The sequence below is a fragment of the Plectropomus leopardus genome, chromosome 12 (genome assembly GCF_008729295.1).
Source record: "Plectropomus leopardus isolate mb chromosome 12, YSFRI_Pleo_2.0, whole genome shotgun sequence".
Classification (NCBI taxonomy): Eukaryota; Metazoa; Chordata; class Actinopteri; order Perciformes; family Serranidae; genus Plectropomus; species Plectropomus leopardus.
The window spans coordinates 29,892,707-29,904,644 of NC_056474.1; the positions used below are offsets into that span (position 1 = coordinate 29,892,707).

The 11,938-nt window shown below is 38.8% G+C and overlaps 1 protein-coding gene across 1 annotated transcript in view; it reads left to right on the forward strand.

Moving 5' to 3' along the window:
• Positions 1–11,938, forward strand: part of rab2a (RAB2A, member RAS oncogene family) — a 33,874-nt gene that overhangs the window by 5,422 nt on the left and 16,514 nt on the right. The window contains exons 2-4 of the mRNA XM_042497080.1: positions 6,000–6,071; positions 8,811–8,878; positions 11,422–11,504. Coding sequence (XP_042353014.1) covers positions 6,000–6,071; positions 8,811–8,878; positions 11,422–11,504 — 223 coding nt within the window. The remainder of the gene's footprint in view (positions 1–5,999; positions 6,072–8,810; positions 8,879–11,421; positions 11,505–11,938) is intronic.

An 11,938-nucleotide genomic window follows, 5' to 3' on the forward strand; every position in this document is an offset into this window, starting at 1 on the left:
AAAATAGACTGTTCAATGGAACGTTGCCTGTAGGTCTGCACATTTCAAGAGACGTACCACTTTTCAAAAAGGTTTGACCCCGTTTTTAGAATTTTGAGGTGCATTGTGGATCATTGAACCCTTAATGATGATCCTGGGTCAGTGTACTGTGTTTGTTTCTACCATAACTAAACATTTACAGGAGGAACCTCAGGGGTGGTGTGGTGAGAGTTTCTGGAAAATCAGTCTTTCCTTTGACAGTGCTACAGCTAATGGACTGCTGCTACATTCAGCTTTAATATCTATGATTAATATCTGCCTACATAGTGGTACACCTCCATAAACTACTTGTTAACCTGTCAAGGTTAACATGTGGAGGATGTCATCCTAGAAGCTATAGTTTTTTAGACATGCTGACAGTCTATGTTTACAACTTGAATTTTGAATTTCTTTGTTGTCCCACCTCAGTATCATGTATGCCGATCCAAATCAAACTACAACTGAATTAAAATACGAGCGGGACTCAAACTAGACGTGAAAAAATAAAAACAAAACTGTAAAATTCAATTGCAAAATCAATTGAAATCCCCAAAAATTCTTGGATGCCTGGTCGCGTGTCCCTTGCTTTTTTTGTTTTTAATTGTATTCATGTCTACAGAAGTCTACGTAAGGCTCATAAGCCCCAACTTGGCAATACATTTTCAGCTAATGATTCTGTGCAGTCCTCCTTTCATTGTGTTTAATTCATTACAGCAATGCTACTTGTCACATGGAGCCTTATTATCCAGTGTGTTAATCATCTCTTGGAGTAGTGTATGTGGTTAGCAAAGCGTTCTGCACTAGTAATTACCAACAGGAATCTTAGCTTAGAATCTGGTGTGGCTCAATGGCTGTCATATGACCCGACTTACACATATCAACTTTGCTTACTGCGTCATAGACAAGATGTTATTCTGAGTTTCATACATGTGTCATACATTACTGATTGAGGGTCAAGATTGTGTCTCTGTGCATTTAAACAGGCTGGTAACTTTAGAGTGAGAGATGGGGAGAACATTGGGAATACATGGCCAACATTTTTCACCCTCAAAGGTATGAAGACTGGGAGTTTAGGCGCCACAATTCTCTAGTTCACAATGTGGCCACTGGGATGACTATCATTAGACAGCTCCAGTAGAGAGGCTACAGATCAGTTGTCATACTTGAAGGCATCTCAGCAGTAGTTACTGCAGGAGGACAATACGCCTGGGCAGACTTCCTGTCCGATTCTGCAGCAGGGATTGCGGTGCTATCTGCTGACCTTGCTAAGCTTCAGGTTACTGCTGTAAGTAAGCAGAACAGTATCTCATATACCTGCTGAACACATGATCATCTGCAGCACAATATACACTAACTGTTCACTTTATTAGGTACACCTTGATAGTACCATGTTGGACCCCCTTTGAATTCAGAAGTGCTTTAATTCTCCGTGGCATAGATTCAACAAGATGCTGGAAGCAGTCCTCAGAGATTTTGGTCCATATTGACATAATTGCATCACGCAGTTGCTGCAGATTTGTCGGCTGCACATCCTTGATGAGAATCTCCTGTTCCACCACATCCCACCAAACCCATCCGTTCTTGATGCCTCAAAGGCTAGATTGTCATTGTTGACTTCTCACTCTGAAAGCTGAGAGCCGAAAGATCTTAAAAGTACTTAGAATAGATTTCTTTTTCTAGCAACAAGTGCTTTATCTCTGAAATTACCACTAGACAAGCCCCCAAAATGTCAAAAACAAATGACATTCCCATCAGCCTCATCTTTAATGTGTGTTTTAGTGCTTGTAGCAATGTTAACATGCTTACATGCTAAATTAAGATGGTGAGCTGCTATACAGTGCCTGCTTAATATCAGCATTTTGATACTGTCATTTTTAGCATACTGATGTGAGCATTAAGCTCAAAGCTCCAGTGTGCCTAAATGCATGTATTCTGGCAAAGTTTGACATAAGGTCACCTGCATTTTGACATTGCTTAAAAACAAACACAAAAGCGCTGTAGGTAATAATAATTAGGTAGGTTAATTAGGTAGGTAATATCTAATTTGTGTATTGGCAGGGGATTGGACTGTCTATGGCTAGGTTTTGTGCTAAATGAATTCAAGTTGCTACAGTAGGTAAGGCAAACTAAGGGTGCTACCCTGAACCATTTCTCAAACATAAGAAGTAGGTTAGTTTTTTTTTGTCAGCATGCAGGTTATTCTCTAAAAACTGCATTTATCATAACAATGATCAGTGGATGCCCAATGGATAAGTCTGTTTTTTACTTGTTTGAGGTGTGAACACAGCCGTTCTGTCTAGAACTGGCAAATCCAAGCTCCAGTTGTAACGATCTACAGTCACATTGAGTAGGTGTCTTTGTATGAAGGACAGCCCTCTGGTTTATGTTTGGATAGTCTCACGATGCCAACTTGATCTCCTCTTTATGTCTCTACTCTTCCAGTAGAGAATATTGTTCTCTTTTGCTTTACTCTTAAATCAGACTTCTAAAGCTATCGAGCATCTTGCTCATGGCTTAAGTCTTTTTTTTCTTCATGTAGATATTAAAAAACTGTACAAAAGAGTGGAAGGAAAAAGAGAATATTGGCCGTTGCTTATCTCATCGGTCCTCTTCTATTGAATCCGAGTGGTATTTGCTTTACCAAAGCTGAGAAATTAATCCACCTATCAGTCATCCGGTAAACCTGTTCTCTTACCAGCCGATCAGTCACCTGGCTGGCTTCTTGTTTTCTGGTAGCCCAGCAGGTCTTTCCACATTTTGAATAACCTCTGCATGGTAGGAGCCACTGGTTTGTTAGGCGTCATTACCTCAACTGGAAGCTGTTGGAAAGACCCTGCGCTCTATTATATTGCATGGTTCTCAAATAATTGACTGACTGAAGCCGCTCTCACTGTTTGAAGGCACAGCAGGTTTTGATTGTGGGCTGCGTAGACAAGATGTCTATGATCTGCACCACAGGCATCACAATGTTAGCCCTTAGCTAGAAATTGGTGGCTGTGCTATGCCAGAATAGTCTGTTAATTGTATTGTGACTGATTGGAAAAATGTAGCAAATGGCAGCTTAATTGCTTAATGTTTCCTCTTGGATAGCCACTGAGCCGCGGTAGTAGAGAAGCATATTGGAATCAGGTGTCTGTTGGCTGCACACACAAGTGTGATGGAGCTGAGGATGACATGATTGTTACACCGCTATATAGCTAACCTCGTCTTGATCCCTCCATCTCTTATCATTATCATCACACAATGATGCCTGCCTAGCAACGCCACTGCCTGGCAATTGTAACCCTTGGAAACCATGAAGGAGGAAGACCACATCCCTCTCTGTCACCTCCTTGAATGTCAGTCAGCTTCTCTCTCTGGCCATCTCATTAGCTTCCCTCTCTCTTTTTGCCCCCCCTCCTCCCCCATCCACTGCTTGTTGACACCTTGTGCCCCTAACCTCAAACCGTTAAATATTTAGCATAAACCCTTCAAAATAAGCATTAAATAGCAAATTTCTTTTAACTACTGGACACTCTTGCCCATTCTTAGAAGTGATGCATTTTATAAACTTTATTTGTAGAGCACTTTTCATACAAGGGATGCAACTTAAAGTGCTTAATAATAAAAAATGCAACAACAAAAAAAAGACAAGACAAGATTAGACAATCAAAAGACAGGTGGTGTTAAATAAGTATTTAAATGTTAAGTTAAAAAGTGCAAAGACTAGTAAGAATAGGAAAAATGAAAGAATTGATAGAAATACAAGCATTGCATTATTAAAAGCCAGACTAAATCAGTACGTTTTAAGCTGTCATTTAAAAATGGGGTGCTTCCCTTATTGCATTTGGAAGAGTATTCCATAAATTTGGAGCATAGTTAACCAAAGCTGCGCTGCCTATTTTCTTGTGCGTATAATTGTGTTTATTTAAAAATCCAGCAGCAGAAGATCTGAAAGCTCATGAAAAGATTGTCAAATGACAGAGAGTCTTCAATGTAGGTCGGTCCCAAACTATTAAGAGCTTTAAAAACAAGTAAAAGAAGCTAAAAATCTTTTCTAAAAGATACTGGGAGCTAGTGGAGTGAAGCCAAAGCGGGTTAATATGCTCCCTCTGCCTTGTTTTGGTTAAAAATCTAACAACACAATTCTGAATAAGCTGAAGTTTCTCAATTGATTGTTTCAGAAGGCCAGTTAAAAGAGCATTGCAATAATGTCATTGATTTGAGAAAAAAAAACAAATGAACCCCAACAAGGTCCTGACACAAAGCTAAAATTTTAAAAATGATAATTGATTAATTATTATTGCTGATTATGATTAGATATTGCCTCCATAGCAATAATAGGCCATAAAATGGCTTAATTGACCAACCAGAAGCGAGTATTTAACATAGCTGTGTAATAAGTACAGTGACACATGGCTGTTTTGCTTTTTCGCTCTTTTTTGACTTCCTCTCAGACACACGCTTCAAATGAACAGGTTGCGGTGGAGCTGCTGCTGCACCAAACCTGTTATGTTTGTTTTTGATGCTTCCAAGTGTTTGTTTTTAGCATGTGTCAAGGAAGTAACAGCTCACTGTTTCGATATCTGATGGCTTCTGAGAATCTGTTGACTTGTTGCATTTCCACTCAAATATTTCATGATGCCATTAAAATTAGTTTATGTTTTCTAATTCAGTTTGTAGGCATTGTTATCTGACTTTGTAATCCAATGATCCACTGCACTGTTTGTTTGTTTTGTGCTGAATTACTAAACTAATAAAAGCCAGTCATTGGAAGTTAAAGACATCTTGTAGCATGATAATTTTAGTCCATCTGAGTGTGTATAGATATTATCCCTTAGGGGCTGTTTGATGCATTTTCATTCCTAAATATTTCATCATTTTGGCTGTGTTCATACATATGGCACACATTTTGGAAAGATTGTGTTTTTTTTGTTTGATCTTGGAATTTCCAGCTCAGCTCCTACAATAAGTCTGAAATACACTGTGGAAACAGAATTGTTACATTCAGACTGTTAAGTGCAAAAAATGCTCCATTGAAGCCCACTCAGAGTGACATTTTTGATCCCACAGCCATCAAAGCATAAAAACATGCACTGTATTATTTCTGAGAGTCATATTAGGTTTTTGCCTTGGGATTCGACATTTTTACTATTTTCCACCTGATGACATCATCTACCATGTTTGGCATATGGAGAAAATACATGCTATTTCACCAAGTGCACTGTCACAATCAATGTTGCTGCAAATCATTAACATATCTCAGGCTGTGATCATCAAAAAATATATACTTTGCATGTAGTGTATTGAAAATAATTCATTTTTTTGTGTTTATCTATCTAAAAATATAGCATCATGGCAAAAACCTGGCTTTTAAAGGGTTGAAATTCAGAAAATTAATGAATATTTAATATTTATGATTGGGACTGATGTTGGTTAAAAAAAATAACTATTTAAATTAATGTATAGTATTTTTTGAATTATGAAAAGTGCATTTTGTGTGTAGAGCGATACGTGCGTGTAATGTTAAAGCCGGCCCTGAGGGTTAATCAGTGCAACATTCAGAGCTGAAGTCATGTAGAGTGGTGTTAATAATGAGCAGATTCACCAGTGCCCTTTCGCAAAAATAGCAGTGGCATCACACATCCAAAGAAGCCAGCTGGTCGCTTAGCTCACTAACTGTCGGCTCAGGTTAACTGTTAGCCACGTTAGAGAAATAGTGTGTAAGCTCCTCGCTGGGGTTGTTTGAGCTCACCAATGTCTGTGTGTAAAACATAGTTATTGTTGTCACCTACAAACGGCAGAGTGTCTCTGTGCTGTGTGGAAGGTCAGAATTTGTGAAATTAATTGATTTTACCATGCTGCTTGTCCATATGGTGTTTTATTCTTAGCACATGTGACACATTTGAAAATAAATCTGGAGTGTGTTGATGCCTGTGTGTGTGTGTGACTCATCTTGCTGCATTCGACCCTCTTTAATGTGGTGTGTGTTTGTTTTTCAGGTGTGGGGAAGTCATGTCTATTACTACAGTTCACAGACAAGAGGTTTCAGCCAGTTCACGATCTCACTATCGGTAAGAGCAGCTCTCCTCTACACATTCAACAACAGTGGCACTAGAAAAACATTCATTCATTGTATAAAATATTATCATAATTGCCTGTGTACTTATTGCACGCCTGCTTCTTGATAGAAAGCAGCTGAGAATCAGTACAGCTGGTAACAGGCTGAAAAGGTGGAGCTGATTCAAAGTAATTAGCCATGCTGGGTTCATTTTCTAACTATAAGGTACTGATATGAGCTTTTATCACAGTGAGATAATGTTGTTTCAGATAAGCACGGTTGAGCTCACCATAGCCCTAACATTGAGTCAGCTTAAATCACATTTAAAGAAGTGTTTCACTGCTGGAAAGATGGCCTTTTAATAAAAAAAAAAAAAACAAGGATGTCTCTGCAGCTAAAAGATGCAAAAACGTTTGAAATTTGTGCTGCATGACCAAAGAAAACAGGAAAAAAGGAGGCTTTTGCTCAAGAGGTAGAAAACCTAAAACTACCAGAATGCACCTCACCAGACCAATAAACATTCCCACGGGTTTGTGACGTAATGTGTTCCCGTCTGTGTGAAACAAACGGTTTCGTATCACAGGTAAACAGTAAGCCAAAACTGTTTCTGTGAGAAATATGCAACGCAGTAAGAGAACCTGGCTTTCTATGTGATCAGCACTGCCTAGTTTTACAGTTTCATCAGAGTTTTTTCAGCCTCCGTTCACACTGTGCAGGAAGCAGTATGGCTCCCATTCCTGTTCACAAACTTTTGCTATTACAGTTAAACAGCGCTTAAAAATGTGTCTGAAAACATTTGAGGCGAGAAATGTGCAGTGCAGTACCATAGTCTTGATTTTATATTTGGACAGCACTGGCTGGTTTTACTATTTGATCAGATTTCCGTTCGAGTTTGAGAGAGAGATAAAGGGAGTCTGTCTCTTAATGACCTCTATGCTCTCTGATACTGTGGTGGCGACATGGGTGGTGGGCAATCCAAAAAAGCGGAAATGCAGCCTGTAGTTTGAGCAAGAGGACAAGAGCCAGGGAAACTCTACCGGATTATGTTTTTTATATCAATTGTTGTCATTCTGCGGAGTTTTGCCAGAGAGGGTTAGATGGAGGGAAGTTTACCAAAGTTCATCTACACATAGGGTGCTTTCCTAATCTCATACTAACTCGCTTTACTTTCAGTAAATACTACAGCTGCCCTTACATAGTAATTACATGTACTGTTGCAGCAGTCTGCACACAAACGGGACAGACTACTTCTTCATAACACTGCGCCCTGAACTTTGACCCTCTTGTTCATAAATCCGTTACCATGGAGATCAGAGACAACACAATATGTGGAGCTTTTCAGAAATGGAGATCACTCCGGAGAGACTCTGCTGCTGCTACTTTGAATTGTATGTAGTTCAACCCTAAAGTTATAACTGCATATGTTATGGATTCAGACATTTTATTTGTCTACAATAAGCTAGATATGCACTGCTCTATCATTTTGATTCATTTTTTTCTTTGTTGGTGAAATTATGAAATATTTCGATGACTTAAATAATTGATATCTAACGCAGTTATATTACTATTTGAATCCTCATCATAAGTCACTATAATGTGCTGTAAACCATCACTGTGGCTTCTGTCAGCTGTCAGTCATCTGTTTGCGTCTCAGTCAGGGTTGCCAATTGTAAGAACTTTCCTTAATCAATTATTATTAAAATTAACAATTAATCTTTGTTTGAAAAACATAAAAATGTTGCTTATACAAAACGAGACAAATTAAGTTTTTTTTCCTCATTCCACATGTTTAATTATATTCTACTTGACTGATTAATTCATCGTCGATTAATTGTTAGCCTCCCTAGTCTCAGTCGATGTGACGTATGCTTTGGATGGTGTGAGAGTGGATATGTGAATTTTGCATAAACTCAGTCACTGATAATGAGCTGTTAAGAAAATGGATCAGTGTAAGTGATATATAGCCTATATTCAGAAAATTTGTTTTTAAATCTGTGGAAATATGTAAAAAGTCCTGTAGAAACAAAGTTAAAACCGTCTCAAAAAACATAAAAAGAAAAAAAAAAAAAAAAACCCAAACAAACATGCGTAAAATGCAAATCCTAAGTGTCATTGACATTCACAATAACAACTGGATCACAACTGTTTGTTTAAAAGTTGTAAATGCTTTTTTTTAAAGGAAATAATTAATTGTATTGACAGATATGTTCTTTATTTGTGGAATTTGTGTATTTGCAGATCAGTTTTATATTTGTAGAGTAGTTTTTACCAGTTTACATTTTTTTTGTATTTGTGGCAGTTTAATAGTGACAGATTACACATTAACACATGATCTGTCAATCAGTTCACACAAATGCTATGTAGACAAATCTGTCTTTATAATTATACATCAAAACACGAAAGGAGTTCATGTTTTGTTTATGTTCCACTCCATGTTTTTTATTTTATTTTATTTTACTTATTTTGTGCATTTACTTATTAAAAAGTGAGTGCAGTTAATCAAATGTTACGGTAGCGACTGTAATTCCATAAAAAGGCCTCCTTTTTGTCCCGTTTCTGCATGTCTCTGTTTATGATTTCAGCTTGTGGTCTCCACTAATAATGCTCATAATTGTTTTTTTATGTGAGTTCTTTGTGACACCTGAGAGGATAAATCAACTTAAAAGGTTCATTAAAAAGCAGCGGGACTTTCTGATTGAGGCTGTGCCTAATTACACCTTATTATCAACCCTCTGTTTGTGTGTGTGTCCAGGTGTGGAGTTCGGAGCGAGGATGATCACTATAGATGGCAAACAGATCAAACTGCAGATCTGGGATACGGTAATATATCTGCTGTGTATATATATGTATATGTATATTTATTTATTTATTATTTTTTTAAGGCTTTCATAAGTGTGTCGGCACATTCATAACTTTGTACAAACACCTGAACAACTTTTAAACTAATGATCTACAGTATAAACAAAGCTGTTAATTTCTGGATGTCTCAGAAATACCCAGACACACCAAAGCGACATCAGAGAACTAGCGGAGATGAAAGCGGCCTGCTGCGTTGCCCTCACGTGAATCAGGACTGATAAAAAAAAAACTTTAAATTAAATTAATATAATAATTCTAATAGTAGACCATCAAAAGAGGACAATATATATGCATTGAAATAAATAAAAACTGAAAAAAATAAGACAAATAGACCAATACGAGATGATAATAGACAAGCAAAACCAAAAAAATAAGATTGAAATAACAGATAAACCATTAAACCAGTAGAAATAAAAGCACACCTGACTTAAAACCAATAAAATAAAGTAATGTAGTCGAACCAGACTACTGGAATTTGCAGCTAAAAAGATTTGTCTTCAATTAATTTTTAAAGAAATAGTGTTAGTTCACTCCTAATGTCATTCGGTAACATGTTCTAGAAAAGAACAGTCGTGATTGTAACATCATATCTTTTGTTATATTTGTCCTTTAATAAAAAATAATTAACTTGTATGCCCCTCAATGCTATTTTTTACCCATGGTATCAAAAATGGTATCGTATTCAAGATATTGAATCAATTATAAATTCTAGTATTGTGACAGCACTAGTTCAGGCTGAGTTCAGCATACTTTAACCGTTAACTCTTTAAAAGCACAGCAAATTGGGCTGATTTTTTTCAAAAACATGAGGTAATATATTGTATTTTTTTTCTAAATGGCAATTTGAAATATAGATTTATTAAAAATCAAACTTATTTGCTCAAATTTTAAAGGGTCAAATAAATAGCTTGAGGCGTCTGAACACAACATAGGATAACTGATGTCGATCCAGGTTTCAAAGGGTAAACTGTTGATCGTGGTACTTAAAAAACCTTATATATGCATAGCAAGTGGACCTGTGTGGCACAGCAGACCATGGTGCTGACCCATAAACACACCAATTTACTGTAGCAAGTATAGATATTGAGAAAAAAAAACCCCAAAAAGCATGTGATGTTGTAACTGTTGGGTGTTGCAGTTAAACATTTGACCAGCAGGTGGAGTCAGAGCTCCATGAAAAGGCTCCAGACGTGAGAGAAGAAGGCCCACAGCAGTTCTGCCAGCTCTCTAAACTGCTGCAGGTTTTCTGTCCTGCCAGCTAGTTAATTGTCTTCACCTGGTTGTCCAGGTGGTACACACTTCCTCATTAGGTGGTCAAAATGAAAACCAGCAGGGCCTGTTGATGCTTATTTGATTTGTACAATCCACCACCACCAAATGGCTCGAGAAACCAGTGGGATTATCGTGCAGGCTTCACATGACGTATGAATAAGTGTGTGGGCATGTTTCTGCACACAAGTATGTAGGCCAGATGGCAGACAGACACGGCTTTGCCTTTCTTTCACCCTTATTTATCATTTATTCACTAATAGCATTACTGACTGGCTGACCGCTCTCTGAATGACTGACTGGTTCAACCATCTAACTGCCCGTCTCAGTGACTAGTTCTCTGACTCAGTGGCCGACTGCTTCACTGACCAACAGGCGAAACACTGGCAGCCTGCTCCTCTGACTTGCTTAATGATTCACCGACTGATTGTGTTTCTGACTGACTGACTGTCTGGTTTTTCGGATGAGGTCACAGCAGCGCAGGGCCACAGCTGCTAGGATAGAGTGGTGTTTTGTTTTCTTCTCCGGCCCGGACCAAACACAGACAACATTGTTACTGTACATGGGACGGAGACAGGGGATGAATGGACATGCCGGGGGGGTGGTGGTAAGAGTGCTAGATGGTGAAAGGAGTGATGGAAAGAGGGCAGGCCCGCGGATTCATAGAGAGAGAATGACAAGATGAGTGATGCAAGGAAGAGACGGTAGAGGTGAGACAATGAGGGGGTAATGATGGCGGGGGGAGTGAACCAACAAGGTGACCTGCTGTTGATGTGACATACAGCATGCTACAGGTTTAATCCATGTGACAGCACAGCTGATGTGACCTTCAATGTTGTCCATAAATAAGGAAACTGGGAGGTTATACACACGAGCAGGGAGAAAGAGAGGGATTGTGACAGATAGATGGAGAAAGAAAGAGAGAACTCCATTGTATCCGATTACAGGCTCTTCTCTGTCCTCTCCCACAGCTGACAGAAAATACGGAGCCGGATTCTGTTAGAGAATCAGGGCTGCTACAGAGCATTTTTGGGACGAAACTACAGAAACAGGAGTGGTAGAGAAGCAGGAGAGGATGGAAGGACGACATTTCGGGCTGAAAGATGACTCCCGTTAAGCCAGACTCCAGCAGGATCAGGACCGTTAGAAAACCAAAGGCTCAGCAGTTGTCTGTGGTCCCTTCAATTATTCACATTTCAATTTCTGTTTATTAATATATGTATGTGTTTCTGCAGGCTGGTCAGGAGTCGTTCCGGTCCATCACCAGGTCTTACTACAGAGGAGCAGCGGGAGCTCTGCTAGTCTATGACATCACAAGGTAACCAATCAGACGGAGCCCTACACTGTAGCGAGGCTGCATGCAGGAACAGTGGGAAGTTGGGTGCTAAAATGAGAAACAGTGTTGACACCTGGGTTGGAAATGCAGTTTTTTGTTCAGCAGCCACTGTAGCCGGTGAATACCACTCTTCTGCGATGGGATGATCTGATCCACTAGAAACAGATGCAGTAACTTATTTTAAAATCAGGTATGAACTGCCACTCCTCTTGTGCCCTAGCAGCTGGTCAGTCTTTGTATCCATTCAACACTATGGTCCAGAGCAAAATATTGACGAATACTGGCCAGATTGACATGAAATTTGTTATTGATCTTTATGGTCCCCAGAGGTTGATTCTTAATGATTGTCATGACCCTTTGACCTTTTGTCCAAAACTACCATTAGGTTCAAATCCCCCCTTCACTAGCTTCCTCTA